Source organism: Oryctolagus cuniculus, chromosome 12 (genome assembly GCF_051225735.1).
Source record: "Oryctolagus cuniculus isolate XC-2025 breed Fujian yellow rabbit chromosome 12, ASM5122573v1, whole genome shotgun sequence".
Taxonomy (NCBI): Eukaryota; Metazoa; Chordata; class Mammalia; order Lagomorpha; family Leporidae; genus Oryctolagus; species Oryctolagus cuniculus.
The window spans coordinates 55772429-55787811 of record NC_142878.1 but is presented as its reverse complement, the minus strand read 5'-3'; the positions used below and the strand labels follow the sequence as shown (position 1 = coordinate 55787811).

Genomic DNA, 15383 nt, shown 5'->3' with positions numbered 1-15383 from the left:
CTTGTTCAGAAATGAGTGCGAAGTTCTTTTGGAAAGAGTTGTGTGGCAAAAATAAACATTTTTTTTTTTTGCTGTTGAAAGATGTTCCCGTTGTTGAGTGCCTTTGCTGTCAAACAGGGAGAGATGCTATGAACGGAGGTGGGGGTGCCCCGATTTTATGGCTCCAGACACCTTACCTCTGCTCCAGCCTTATCTCGGCAACACACCGGCTTTCGGGTCCCCAAATGGGAGTCTGGTGTCTCCCGTGACCACTTTATTCACCCCGTGTTGCACGCCTGGATCTGGCATTGGGAGGGATTACCTAGATGTCGTACTATTAGCATTCTCTGCCACCCGTTAAGTCTGTAGAACTTTCTTTTTTAACCTGTCAGATCACTGGGATAAGAGCTAATTCTCTGAATTCTCCTAATTGTGTGCAGACACAGCATGTTGGGGGGGTTTTCCTTCCCTGCAGGGCTGGACAGCAAGGACTGAATGTCCTCTGCTCTCTTGTGGGAGAAGCCGTCTGATGTAGTTTGTCCCACCTGCTCCCACGGCAGGTGATGGCATCAAGCCTCAGGAGGGTTATTAAATGCAGAGTGGTACTAAGCTATTTTTTAATCTCTAATGAGGACAAAGCAAGAGGGAATGGAAAGGAACAGGCTGAGAACAGGTTCATGAGGAAGGAGATGCCGACACAAGGGGAAGCCATGAAGTCTCTAGGGATGATTTCTGTATGAGGAGGAGCCCTATCCAATCAGGGAGTGAGGAGAACTCATTTAACCGTACCTAAGAGGCCTGACCTTCGGAACCTTCCGGATCCTCCAAGGGCATCCTGTGACTATTTATCCCTTTCCATCCCGAAGAATGACACCAGCAGTGTGACTGAGCTTCATTTTTTTTTAATAGATATATATATATAGATTTATATTTATATATAAAATAGTTTCTTACAAAAAAACCCAAACAAACAAAAAATTGAAATCAACTTCAAACAAACAACAATAACAAAAATCAAACAGGAGCAGAATCGGGGTTGAGGCATAGGGTAGGCCCCTGGCGCTGCCCTGAGTGTGCGGGGCTGGGTGCAAGCCGCGGAGGTGGGGGTAGGGGCTGAGGTGCTCAGTCACCCTTCTGCTTGGGCGCCTGTACAGTGCCATTGGCCAGAGCAGTGGGGCTGCCTGGGGACGAGGCACGTTGCATCTGGGAGGTGCCTCGAGGGGTGTGTGGGGGGCGCAGGTAGGTGCTGAACAGCTTCCCATAGAGTGGGTCATGGAGGGAGAAGTTCTGGAACTGACCTGGACAAATGAGATAGGGAAAAACAAAAAGACCTAAGAACGAGGGCCAGGACATCTGCTCGTCTCAGAACGCGCACGTGCTGCCCCTCTGATCCTTTAACTTCTCAACTCCAGGTCTGCCATCTCGGCTTCTTGTCCGGCCTGTTCCTCCCAGCCTCACCTCTCAAAGACTTGAGTCCCCAGTACTGGGCACTGACCCTCCTTCCTGCCTGGCCCAGGGCTTTCTTCTCCAAGCCCCAGTGCTGACAGTGCCCCAAGTGCCTGTGCAGGGGCCGGGAGGCAGTGACTCACAGAGGGAGAGGCCTTGGCTGGGTCCTGCCTGGCACAGCTCAGCATGCAAAGTCGTGGCAGCAGGGTGGGGTGAACCCAGCAGCAGGTGCAGGATGGTGCTAAATCCGTCTTTGTACAGCAGGCGGCCAGGCCCCTCTGCCTGCTCCTCAGCAAAGAGCTTGGGAAAGAGAGGTTCACAGTCAAGTTCTTGCTGTACGCTGCCCCACAGATCTGCTCCTCCTCTTCCGAAAGTGTTGTGCACAGGCCCTGTCCGACTGCAAACTTCCTAGCTTCTGCCCTCTTCCTGCTAGGCCCTCAGCATGGAGACACTGGGGCTCTGCAGTTTTCAGCAGTGTGGCACTGGGTAGGATACCAAAAAACCTACTCTCTAGAAGCTACTGGGCAGAGCAGCCACACGGCCTCCTGGTGCGGGGTGAGTGTAGTCACCACGTACATCCCACCTCCAGTACCTCAAAGGCCAGGCGGGTCAGCTCCTCCAGGCTCCTGCCCCCATCTAGAGCTGCTAGTGCGAGCGCCACATCGCGGAAGTCCACCAAACCCTGGGCATCCTGCAAGGCAACAGAAACCAGGGCCATGCAGGAGATCCTGCCTTCTTTCCTCCTGCTCTCCAGATGCGGGCCCCTCCCTCTTCTGAGCAGGGATGGTGTGATGCCCCCCGCCTGCTCCTCTCAGACCTGCAAACCCAAAGTCTGCAGGATCTGTGACAGTTCTCTGAGGTCATAAGCTTGCTCAAGCTATACCAAGTCACCTGGTGAGAAAGCTGCCAGAAGGGGATCTCCCAGCAGTGTCTGGGGAATCCCTTAGACATGCTGAAGTTGCCATCGTCTTTCTGAGAAACCTCGGGTGGGGCATCCCTGGCCCCCAGTCTGGACAAACTGGTTCTCTCCTCTGACTCAGCCTATGTGGAAGAACTGGTCCAACACACTTGAAAGGGGGCCTGCTGGCCTCCTCTCTGCCAAAACCCAAGAGCGAAGCCTGCTGTGCCGGCTCTCACGTGGCATCTGGGTTTTGGGTTCTGCTCTGCTTCAGGCTAGGGGAGGAAGCTCCTTCTAGGCAGAGTCTGCCGCAGTCTAAGGAATCTGCATAGCTCGTCACCGCCTGTCTCTGCAGAGCACGCTGAGGACCACAGCCTGCTGCTGACAGCAGAAAGATCGAGAGCACTGCTGGCTTTATAAACATTAAGTCTCTGGCATTCTTGCAATTTGGGAGGGGAACCTGATTTAAATCCTGGGAATAGGTTGCTGAGATTCTTGAGAGAGTCAGGAATCACCCAGAGAAGCTCTAAGTATTTAATAAAATCTTCCCACATATTACGAGAGCTTCTGGGCCTCAAACTCTCAGCCTTCTCACCCCTGAGTGCTGTTGCTTCTGTGTGCCACCTTCTCACCTAACCTCATGACTCGTCTCTGACGACCTCAGAGCCCCACAGGGTCCCCATCGCTGCCAGTCTTTAAACTGGCTTCAGAAACGTATGCACACGTGGATGGGTTATGCCTCCTTTATTATTCCTCACAGTAATCCTTCAGGGCCCAGGTACTTGATACAAGTGTGCATCGCCCAGTGGATCTCGGTAGACGCCCATCTAGCAACAGCTGTTAAATACTCAGCGCAGACTCCAAACCAGGCAGCAGTGTGACTACCACGGCCACTAGGGTAAGCTTCTTGGATCCTGGGCATGTTGGTGGGAGAGTAAGCCCTCTGCATTCCAGCTCCTTTACCTGCTGGAAGTAGCTAAAGGCACCAGCCACCGTCTGAGGATCAGAGAGCTGCAGCTGCCTGGCAAACTCTTCCTGGCTGATCATTCGACTCCGGCCTGGCTCTGCCCCAGCGTCCACACGGCCTGGGGACAGCCTACAATGGAATTGTTGAAGGCAAAGAGCTGACTCAGTTTCTTTCTAGACATACCACGCAGCAGGACCTTGGCTCCAACCCCACGAGTGCTCCCCGTACATGCCCAGGTATTGCTCTGCTGAGATGACTCAGTCCTTTGAGAGCCTCATGTTCAAGGCCACTTACCCAGCCTTCCGAAGCACCTTTCCCAGTTCCCAGAGCTGCGGCTCCAACGCCACCTTCAGCCGGCCCACCACAATCACAGGCAAGCTCCCTACAAACTCACACTCGGTGGCTGGAATGCCCAGGGCCCTAGGGGATGAAGGATGGGATGGAGAGGAGGGGAAGCAGAACCGCTGAGAGCTCCCGGCTGACTCGGCTCTGCCGACCAGGAAGACGGGGCAGACCTCTTCAACTGTGTCCTCTTCAGTCCCTGCCATCCACTCGTGCTTCCCTTGGCCATTTCCCTTTTTTCGTCTCAAGACCCCGCCCCTCTGACCCCATCTTGTGGCTGCTCTGCGCTGAGTATCCAGGAAATACTTTGTGGAATACTCACTGTGCCATGACCCTCTGGACATTGTTAGCGTAGAGGGTGGGGTCCCTGCTCTCCTCCGGGCTGGGGTGATACACAGGGAGGAACTGAAACACACACAGTTCTTATCAGAATGAGGGGTGACCACTCCCTCCCTCCTTCCCAAGGCTTCCGGTGACTGGCATACCCACTCGGACCCTGCCCACGGTGGTGGGGCCGTACCTCCACATCCACGACGCTGCAGGGCTGAGAGGCTGTGAGCCAGAGGACTTTCAGTCTAAGGGAACAGAGACCACGGCACTCACCACTCTAAGGATGGCTCCTCCCACCCTGAGGACGGGGCTCAGGGTGGGAAAGTGCTGCCCTTCAACATAAACACGGACTCCCGGCCTCACAGTCGGCTGGGTGACCGAGGGAAGGGTCGGTGAGGGAGAGAGATGAGCGGCTGGCCACAGGCTTGGGTCACAGGAAAGGCAAGGGGCGTGCCTGGTGGAGACGGCTCTCCGGAAGAGACTGAGGGAGAGAGCCCTGAGAGATGTCGGGAAGGGAGAGGGAGCTGGCGTCATGGCAGGACGACTGCAGGCACTGCTGGGCTCTACAGGGGGGCCGAGGAGGAAGGGGTACCTCCTTCTCCAGAAAGAGGCTGGGCCAGGAATTCCGACAGACCCTGCCCCCACCTTTACCCCGAGGACCCCAGAACTCACACGCCAGGGCCCCTCCACGCCCAGCTGGTGGTGTCCTAGGGGAGAAGCAGAGGTGGGGCAGAAGAGCATTACCTCTCTGGAACCGGCCAGTGCTCAAGGTGCAAAGGCCTTGACCCCCCCCCCCCCGACGGAGCAGGGGCCTTGACCTGGCTCCAGCCTCCCCCACACGGAGCAGAGGCCTTGACCCCACCCCCCCCCCACGGAGCAGAGGCCTTGACCTCACTCCAGGTCCCCCCTCCCCCCCGCCAGCAGTTTCCGACAACTCCCACTTAGGGCGCATCCCTTCGGAGCCTCCTTGGACCAAGACTCACCAGACCGTTGGGGTAGCGGATGAGGACAGGCTGCACGGGCACCCCCGCGATGAAAGCTCCTGAATCCCATTTCCAACCCCCACCCCCACCAAGCAGAGGTTAGTGCAAGGGGTTAGCCAGAGGCACAAAGTGCAGGGGTCTGGGGCAGACCTCAAGGGACACCTGGCCATGCTGCATTCTTTTATCATTTTCTCTCAGACTCCTGGACTCATCAGCGTCAGCTAGCAGGTTCCCTGCGTCCCTTCCTCCCCCAACCCTTCCCACCCTACCAGGGTGGCCATTTCCAGAGCCCCTCCCCAAATCTGGGCCTCCTTTTGCCTACCGCCCTACCACCCACTCTCCACTCACCTGGCTTAAACTTAAGCAAAGCCTTCTTGTTGGAACAGGTGCCCTCAGGGAAGAAGAGCACCTGGGAGAGAAACCAGAAAGGCATGAGATGGGGAGGGCTGGGGGGGCCTCTTCGGGAGCACGTGGGGGGGGCTGGCAGACCCTTACCCACCTGGGGCCACTTGCCTCCGGAGGTGGCACGCCTTCGGACCTCCTCCACCACTCTGCGCCGGGAAGCTGGGTCATGCCGGGAGACGAGGATGGCTTGGTTGAATCGGAGGAGGGCTGAGGTTGGGAAAGGATACAGGGAGCAGTCACTTGGCCCCTACTGGGGGCACTGCGTTCACAGCCTCCACTTCCTCACAGTGTGCGATGTTTCCCAGCTTCCTCTCTGCCTGGGGGACAACCCCAGGATTGCACGTTGCCCTTTTAGAGAACCGGCTCTATGGCCTAGTCCTGGGAGACCAGCTGATCAGTGGGGTTACTTTACAGTTCACTCGCCAGCAGTCAGTCTGTGTTCTGTTTCCCCTCCTTCTCTCCCCTGTGCCTCAGGTCCCCTTGGCCTGGAACCATCACCCTCCCCTCCTCCCACACTGAACTCTCTTACCTCCAATGACAGGCACAGAGAGGTTCTCAGCTCGGGACACAACCTTGGGCAGGTCACAGGGCAGTAGGACAATGGGGTCAAAGAAAGTGGAATGGGGGGCAGCCACAAGGACAGGGGCTTGAAGGCGAGAGGCCCGCTGGCCCCGAACACGAATCCGGAGGAAGCCCAGCAGGAAGAAGAGGAGGCGGCTCAGGCCCAGCACCCCGTTGTGGCACACGGTCCTGCCAGAGCAAGGTCAGATGTCTGAGGGGATGGCACTGGGACCTCTCTCCACCCCCAAGGTTCAGGAACCCAGGAAAGCAGGGTCTCCCTTTTGCCCTCAAATACTTTGGCCACGGGGCTGGAGTCTCTGGCCCCTTCGGGAAAGGTCAGGTAACATCCCTTAGAGATGGGGATCAGGGAACCTGGCCGGGGCTGGCTGCCTCATCTCACCAACCCAGGCTGGGCAGGTGCACTTCACAGCCCTCTCATCTTCTCACAGTGGGGGCAGCACGGACAGCAGGGAAACAAGAAAGGGGTCCATCCCTTCCCCCACTTACTTCCTCCATCCTGTGATTGGCTCCTGAAGCTGCTCCTCAGTGAGACCGGCTACTTGCAGCCAGGCAAAGGGCCAGAGGAGAAAGAGGACGATAAAGGCCAGAAGCACTCGGACGGGGGCCAGCAGTGCCCCCAGGAGGCAGAACTGCAGAGGGAGAGAATGCCACTGCAGAGCTGGGAGATGACGCTCCGCCACGGCCAGGGACCCCCTCCCACAGGGACAGACCCAGGAGCCACCACCCCTTGCAGGTGCCAAGTGGCGTGCCAACAGGAGAGGGGCTGGGACCCAAGGAGGGCAAGAGGGTGGAAGATGAAGAGCGCAGGGCCTCCTGTTCTCACATCTCGCAGCTGGTCCCCACCCCACCTATAAAACCGAAGGCACAAACCGCATCAAGTACTGGGCAGGGCTGCTAGGAACACTTAAAGAGAAAACCCGTGAGAGCGCCTAGCACTGTGCTTGCTATGGAGTCCGCTGGAGGCAGGGCCTCCTCCCCCAACTCCCTTTCCATAAATAGCTCCTATGTCCAACAGAAACCAGGTGCATGGTTCTTCCCACTTTGGGCTTGGGAGGCAGAGGGCTGGAGACATCGAAGGTGCGCTTTTCAGTGGGTCGGTCTCCAGTACTGCCCAGCAGCAATCCCCTGGCACTGGGGGGATGGCAAAGGGCTGGACCCTACCCAGGACTCAAGGGTTGCCAGGAGCCAAGGTAACTCCATAGGCTGCCCTGGGGAAAGAGGAGGTAAACAAACCTAGTCCCTGGAGCCCGCCTCAGGGGAGGCGATGACAGCAGACACCTTGAACGCTCCCTGCCCACACCACCTCCACTTCCTGTGGCCAACCCTGCCCCCAACGGGAGGTGCTGCAGTGCGGGGCCTGGAGGTGGGGGGAACGGGCAAAGGGGGTGATGGAAGGGCGCAGGGGCGCAGGCTCCGGGCCCGGAACCGTCCTCCCTCCAAGTCAGAGCCCCGGAGGAGCCGTGCGCACGCCCCCGCCCCCAACCTCGGCTTCCCGGAGCATCCGACCCCTTCCAAGGCTGTCAGCTCCGCAGGACGCAGACAGCGTTTCCCAGGCTCCTCCATCTCCTCTACTCCTGGGTCCCCTCCAGTCCTCCATCCCCACCTCCTCGATTCTTTCACACCTTCGAGGTGACCCATCGCGTCCCCTCCAAGGCTCCTGCCCACCCACCCCCGGCCGCCCCCACGTGCGCACCTCCCGACGCCTGCTGCGCAAGCCACGCAGCCCGGATCCCCGAGCCCATCTGCCGCAGGGCTCTACATGGGCCCTGTCTCCCTCTGGCCGCGAGGGCTCCCGAAGCCCCCTGCCCACGCCTCACCTTAACCCTCTGGAGGCGGGAGAGATGTAACTCGTGCACGAAGGGGTTGGGGGGCGCCGGGGGCCCCGGGGTGGCATCGACGGGGGCCCAGCCCCCCGGGCTTCCCTGGCTCATGGCGGGAGGAGGTGGGCGGGAGGGCGCCCCGGCCCCGGCCCCGGCCCCGGCCCCGGCCCCGGCCCCGGCCCCGGCCCCGCTCTGCAGCAGCCGCTGCTCCTGCGGCAGCGCCGGCGCTCTGGCCTGGGCCCCGCCTGGCGCCGGCCGCCGAGGGGCGGGGAGCAGGCGGCGCGGCCCGGCCCGCCCGCGTTGTCAGGGCGCCGGCCGGGGGCGGGGCTTCCAGCGCCTCCGAGCCGGGCGCGATGCTCGCAGCGCCTGCGGCCATTGTCCGCCGAGGCCGGGCGCGACGCCGGCGCCGCGGCCCTGCGGTCGTTCCCCTCTGAACACCTGGCCGCCGCCCGCTAGCAGGCCTCGGGGCTCGGGGCGGGAGTGGGGGCCGAGGTGCGCGCGGCGCCGAGCGCGCCCTGGTCCTCGGCGGAGCGTCGGGAAGGGGATGGAGGCGCGGGTGCGCCCTCCGCCGGGGCTGGCCGCCGTAAGGGACCTTGGGGCCCGGCTCCTGAGCGGGCTCCCGAGCCCCGTCGCCGCTCCTGGTAGGCCGGCCACCTCTGCTTCCAGGTCTGGGCGACTCCGCCATGGCGCGCGGACTTGAGGCGCCGGCGCCCCCTGGCGGCCGTGTGGCGCCGGCTCCGCGTGCTGGCGCTGTGGGCCGCGGTCGGCGCGCTAACGCCCCGCGTGGCGCCAGGTGCCGGGAGAACGCAGTCCTGCCCGTCGCCCCCAGGGCCCAAACCACCCCAGAGAAGGCATTTCAGCGGCCTGGGTTATAAGGCCACAGTGAGATAAGGGACCCGGAAATCTGGGTGGACTTTGAGAGCCACAGCCAGGAACCCAGTAAAAAAAAAAAAAAAGACAAGTGCGACGGAAAAGGAATGCGAGTCGCATTGCCTTCAGCTTGTTAGGTAGAAAGGTAGGCATTAGCCTCGGCGTGTGAGAGGCTGAAGAACGCACACGGCGCGGGGCGGCGTGAGGAGATGGAGCCGGCTTTCGCGCTCGGAGGTCCCCGCCCTCCCCGGCACACCGCACACCGCGCTGGAAGCGTCTCCGCCCGTGCCGGGGAGGAATTTCACAGGTTGCAGGCCCAGCCATATTCCAGAGGAAGAGGGCGGGAGCAGGAGAACCGTGGGCCCCCAGACCCCTAGGAAATGCAGTCTGAGTGCAGGCGGGGCCTCGGGGTCTCTGCCGAGACGCCTTGCTTGGCCTGCCAGCTGTATTGTTTCACTAAACTTGAGCAGCTTGCTTACTGCCAATGTCCACCTCCCCTCTGAGATTCTCTCAGGAAGACGAGGACCTCTGTTCCAGCTGTGTTGAGTTCCAGGCTCACCTTGCTTTATTTATTCTGCCCCAGTGATTGGCAGTTAGGGGAGCTGAAGGGCTGTGGCTCCACTGGCTTCTTGAAACCAGGTTCCAGGTGGATCTGCTTCTGGGACTACGCTGAAAGGTATGCAAACTCATGCATCCTTTTGAGACCAAGGAGCAGGATTGGGGTATTTTTGTTTGTAACATGGAGGTCCCCACACGAATCACACATGATTTCCAGATTCTAGCTTTTTTAAAACCAATTTCTTTAAATTTTTAAAAAATTTATTTTCATTTTGTTTGAAAGGCAGAGAGACAGGGACTCAGAGATTTTTTCCATTCATTGGTTTACTCTTAAAATGCCTGCCACATCCAGGGCTGAGCCAGTGTGGAACCCAATCCTGTTTAGCCATGTGGGTGACAGGGACTCAAGTACTTGAGCTGTTGTCAGTTACTTCCTAGTGATATGCGTAGGCAGGTAGGTGGTGAGGGACAAGGAGCCAAGGAATGCCAACACCCAAGCCTTGTGCACCATTCCAATCCCATGACCTTCTATACCAATTCAGTATGACTGAAGGCTTGGCACATCCACCCCTGCATCATTCAGCTAAACCTCACTTCGCATCAAACGGCAGAAACCATGACATCTTTCTGGCGATCCATCAGATGTGCCACAGCCCCACCCCAAACCCTGCTTCCTTTGAATCTTCAATGAGGCCCTGCCCTACGCACCCTTTATTTAGTCTATTAAAAGGATAGCCTCAGTTTGAGTGGGGGCAGTTCTGTGTCATGAAGTTGGCTGCAGTCACATCTGAGTGTGTGCTGCTGCTTTGCCTTTCAGTAAATCCTGCTTTTTTGCTCACCTCCATCCACATCTCTTAGTTGTATTTCTACATATGTAGGAAGACAAGAGCCTAGAGTAAGTCTACCCATGGGCCTCTGTGTGTCCAGCCTGGGCTCCTGATCACCACAATATAATCTGAGGATTCTCACCGTAACACCAGGCTGCATGTTAGCAAGAAGCTGGATGTGAAGTGGAGGAGCTGGGACTTGAACCAGGCACCTTGTGTGAGATGTGAGAGTCTGGAGTTAGTGTGTCTTAACCAGTGCACCAAACACCTGCTCTTTTTGTGTGTTTGTTACAGAGGTGGGGAATGTCCAATCTGCAAGCCATATGAGGCTCACAGAGTAATTTAGTCTTTCTTGGCGTAACTAGCAGGCTCATTTTTAAGCTGGTTTTTTTTTAAAGATTTATTTATTTGAAAGTCAGAGTTATGCAGAGAAGGAGAGGCAGAGAGAGAGAGAGAGAGAGAGAGAGAGAGATGTTTTCCATCTGCTGGTTCACTTCCCAGATGACTGCGACGGCTGGAGCTGCGCCAAACCAAACCCAGGAGCCAGGAGCTTCCTTTGGGTCTTCCCAGGCAGGTGCGGGGGCCCAAGCACTTGGGCCATCTTCTACTGCTTTCCCAGGCTATAACAGAGAGCTGGATCGGAAGTAGAGCAGCCGAGACTCGAACTGGTGCCCATATGGGATGCCAGCATTGCAGGAGGTGGCTTTACACACTGCACTATGCCATAGTGCTGGCCCCAAGTTGATAATTTTGTATAAATCGCTGGTGCTGGTGCTGTAGCACAATGGGTTAAAACCCTGGCCAGCAACACTGACATCCCATATGGGTGCTGGTTCATGTCCTGGTTGCTCCACTTCCAATCCAGCTCTCTGCTATCGCCTGGGAAAACAGTATTTGATGGCCCAAGTCCTGGGCTCCTGCACCCATGTGGGAGACCTGGAAGAAGCTCCTGACTCATGGCTTCGGATCAACTCAGCTCTGGCCATTATGAACAACTGGGGAGTGAACCAGAAGTTGGAAGATCTCTCTCTCTCTCTGACTCTCTCTGTGTAAATAAATGTCTTTCAAATAATAAAATAAATCTTTTAAAAAAATCCCAAATCTCCCTTGGCAGAAGAAAGGATCCCCATCCCTGGCAAAGAGATATTTTCACCTCCCTGTGTTCTCATCAGAGCTAAGAAGGTACAGTTTATTAATCTTTCTTGCCTTGCCTTTGGAGAAGAGGAGGTTTAAAGAGTAAGGTAATGTTTAGAGCTTCAGAGACAGCAGAAGAACATGCTCAATAAGCACGATAAAACGCCAACTGTAGGGCTAGAAGTTTGATATGTATTTGCTAGTGGGACTGTTGTGTTGGGTTAAGCTGCTGCCTGCGATGCTGGTGTCCCATATGAGTACCAGGTACTCCACTTCTGCTCCGGATCCCTGCTAATGCACTTGGGAAAGCAGCAGATGATGGCACAAGTACTTAGGCCTCTGCCACCCACGTGGGAGACCTGGATGGATTTCCAGGCTCCTGGCTTCTGCCTGGCTCAACCCTGGCCATTGCAGTCATCTGGGGTGCTCTCCCTTTGTCTCTGTAACTTCCTCTCAAAGAAAAATAAACAAATCTTAAGGAGTGTTTACTAGTGTCAGTAATTCAGGATGAACTAGAAAGTTTGTATGAAAGAATCATGAAAACAATTACATTTACCCTTGTTTCTTTAAAAAAAAACATTTGCAAGGCAGAGTGACAGAGTGCTTTTAGAGTCACCATCAAATTTTGTTAAATGCATTAATTTTTATTATAAAATGCATTAATATATTATCATATAAAACATTTTGATAACTATATTTTGCTTTTTAAGATTTATTTATTTTTTTGAAATGTAGAGCATCGAGATTGGCGGGGAGAGAGTGTTCCATCTACTGGTTCACTGCCCAAATGGCCACAACAGGCTGGCCCAGGCTGAAGCTAGGACCCTAGAGCTCCATCCAGGTCTCCCGTTTTCCAGTGCTTTCCCAGGCACATAAGCAGGGAACTGGATCAGAAGCAGAGCAGCTATGACTCAAACTGGCACTCTGATCTGGGATGTTGGCTTTGCAAGTGGTGACTTAACTCACTGTGCCACAATGCTAGCCCTTCCCCTTGCTTCTAACCACTAAACAAACCATCTGGGTGACCTGTATGTAGATAATCTGAGAAAGGAAAGCCTGGGTAAAACATATCTTTGAGAAGTTGGTGACGGCATTTGTCATCCCCTGCAATATGCCTACCAGGCTAGGCAGGTTCCTTCTGCAGCAGAGCCCTGCATCCCAACAGTCAGTATTCCCAGAGGAAATGGGGACACTGGCAGATCAATGGGCCCCTAGATCCTTGGGCCTTGGAAGGCGGACCAGGCAGAAGCTGGAAGTCCTTGCCATGTAGATTCCTTCCTAACACCCCCACACTTTACACTTAGACGTGTGCCTCCATTCTCAAGGACAGATCAGTCAACATTCTCAGAGAAGCAAGAGCATATCCTACACAAAGTCTGTTGATTTTTGTTATGGGCTGAACGTTTGTCTCTCTCCCTGTTCATTCATGTGTTGAAGCCCTAGCTCCCAAGGTGATGGTTAATAGCTGGTTAGGCCTTTGGGCGATAATTAGGTCAGGAGAGGGGGGCCTGCATGTTGTGATTAGTGCTGTTATAAGAAGAGAAGGAGAACTGGTCCAGGACATTATAGGAATGTCAGTATAAAACAGTTACGTGTCATCTCGTAAATGCTTTCAAGTTTTTATTTCAACCACTGGTGGATAGTCAAAGAAACTGGGTCAAGAAGACTCAGCAAAAATCTGCCTGAGGGAAACCAACATCCACTTTTTGGAGTATTTCCTACTACTTTGTTTTAAGTAGCAACGTGTAAAAAGAAAGGCTCATTCACAACCATTTTCACCCATGATTTAATTTAGTCTTGATGGTTACTGATTATTTTTTTAGTGAGGGTTATTGTTGATCCAATTTTGTGACTTGTTTCACTGATTATTGTTGAGAAGGTAGGAAGCTTCTGCAGGAAATAGAGACTCCAACATGGAAAGAGGTAAAGGACCCCTTAAGGAGATGGCAAGGACAGCCCCAGAGGGGAGCTGAGCACCCACAGGGAAGGTGGGAAGGTAACTAGCCCAGAATGGAGGCTCCAGGATCTCTTCAGGATTATGGAGATGTGGGAAGTCTCACCAATCTGCATGTACTCATTTAGAAGCAAATCACATCACAGCAGAATTGAGAACCAGATTTCCTTAGGAAATAATGTGAACTGTAAGGAGAACAAAAAGTTGTGCAAGTAGCTCAGGTAAAGCTGCTGTTTATGTTACCGGTGAATGGCAGGGTTCTTGTCTTTGCGCAAGAAAGAATTCAGGCATGAGACAGAGTAGTGGAAAAGTAAAAGTAGCAAAGTTTATTAGAGAAGGGACATCCGTAGGAATGGATGGGCACCTCTCCAGACAGGACCTGAGAGAGAGTGCTCCATTGCTCGGACTGAGGGGAGGAGCAAGGTTACATGGCTGAGTGGAGAGATTACACCTGGGCAGGCAGACGGGTGACTCAGCATAGAGGCAGGGGGCTGAGCTCACGGTCCGGTTGAGGCCGGGGGTTTTTAAGGAGATGGGTCTTTGTCTTCACACATCTCCTCCTGAAACAAAGAATTTTATGGATGTAAATATTAAGAAGCTCCTATCTGAGTTTTCCCCTGAAGGTATCAGACAGGAGGAAGCCTATGTGGTACCTGTCCTGAGTTTAGAGGAAAAGGTGAGCAAGACCCCCTGGAGCTGGGTATTTGAAATGCAGATACTGGGCTGCATCTGGGAGATTGTGGAAGACTGCCAGGCAGAAGGGGCGGGGACCTCCACCTGGCAGGTTATCAGGTAGAAGGGGGCAGGGCAGGATGCGAACACTGGGCTGCCCCTGAAATGTTATCGGGATGACTTTGACATGCAGATGCATATGCTGGACATAGATGTCTTTTCTTTAGGCCTGTCACACATACATAAGCTCACATCTGACTTCCTACCTAACATTTACATTGTCATCATTAGGTAAACAGTAAGTAAGTATTGATCAAATCAATGTGAAAAAATGAAGAGGAAGAAGGGAGAGATCCTTTTTCTCACTGCACAAGCAGGGGAGGCCAAATGAGCACATCTACCCCAAGAATCAGCTAACAAGGATCAGAAGGCAGAGTGATGGAATGCAGAGAATCAGGGCTTTCAACGACAAATTTGAGACCCTGCACCACGGGGACTCTGTAGTACTTTTGGATTTCCTGTCATATGAGAGAATAAATTTCCTTACTTGTTAAGCTTGTGTTCATGGAAAAAAAAATTCATGACACTAGTTCAAGAAGGTAAGGCAGACTTTAGCTAGGCTACTTCAGTTGAATTTTTAGTGAGTGAGGTCAAGTGGAGACGTATAGCCAAGGGGCAGGAAGGGGGTTATTGGGTGGAAAATTACCCAGAAGAAGCATCAGGGGTCAGGACAATTCTGATTCAACAGACCTATGGGTGTTTTTGCTGAAGGCAGATATGGGTGATAAGATACTGAGGATGGGGGATAATGATTTTGAACAGACATCAAGGATGGGTGATTTTATATCTGACCCAGAAGAATTCTTGCTAAAACTGGACTAAGCAGAGATGAACACTGAAGCCCAAAAGTCAGGGCCTCATTCAGAAGGGAGTTCAGACAAAAATCTGATCCGAGTTCCAACATGGGAGAGAACCTTGTTACCAATTTGAGTCTGTTGTGTGCAGAAAGGCCCACTGTATCTGTTTTCCAGTTCTGTGTAATAAATTGCTATAATATTAGCAGCTTAAAACAGTGTCCATTTATTATTCTGGTTTCTTTAGGTCAGGAGTCCAGACATTCTTAGCTAGGTCCTCTGATCAGGAAGAAGCCAACACATTGGCTGAGTCTTGTTCTTTTCTGTTGGCTCAGCTGGATTAGGATCCACTTCTGAGTGCAGTCATTGTTGGTAGAATTCATTTCCTTGAGGCTGTGGTATTTGTGGCAGCTTACTTTGTAAAGCTTGCTCCCAGTCTCTCTGGCTGCTTCCAGTCTCTACCTCCAGAAACTATTTTTTAAAAAAATTTATTTGACAGGTAGAGTTATAGACAGTGAGACAGAGAGAGTCAGAGAGAAGGTCTTCCTTTGTTGGTTCATTCCCCCAAATGGCCACTACGGCTGGCGCTGCGCTGGTGCTTCCTCTAGGTCTCCCATGCGGGTGCAGGGCCCAAGCACTTGGGCCATCCTCCACTGCCCTCCGGGCCACAGAAGAGAGCTGGACTGGAAGAGGAGCAACTGGGACCAGAACTGGCGCCCATATGGGTTGCTGGCACCGCAGGTGGAGGATTAACCAAGTGAG

At 54.4% G+C, this 15383-nt stretch overlaps 1 protein-coding gene across 1 annotated transcript; it reads right to left on the bottom strand.

Annotated features, from left to right (window-relative positions):
* Positions 1-865: 865 nt before the first annotated feature.
* LPCAT4 (lysophosphatidylcholine acyltransferase 4) lies at positions 866-7979 on the bottom strand. The gene is made up of 14 exons (XM_017348160.4): positions 7750-7979; positions 6419-6561; positions 5880-6100; positions 5445-5557; positions 5294-5354; positions 4946-5004; positions 4635-4669; positions 4153-4207; positions 3955-4037; positions 3585-3710; positions 3287-3419; positions 2018-2116; positions 1569-1725; positions 866-1277 (listed from the first exon to the last, which is right to left on the bottom strand). The coding sequence occupies exons 1-14, from the start codon at positions 7861-7863 to the stop codon at positions 1102-1104; spliced, it is 1575 nt and encodes a 524-aa protein (XP_017203649.1). The 5' UTR covers positions 7864-7979; the 3' UTR covers positions 866-1101.
* Between the last annotated feature and the right edge of the window lie 7404 nt (positions 7980-15383).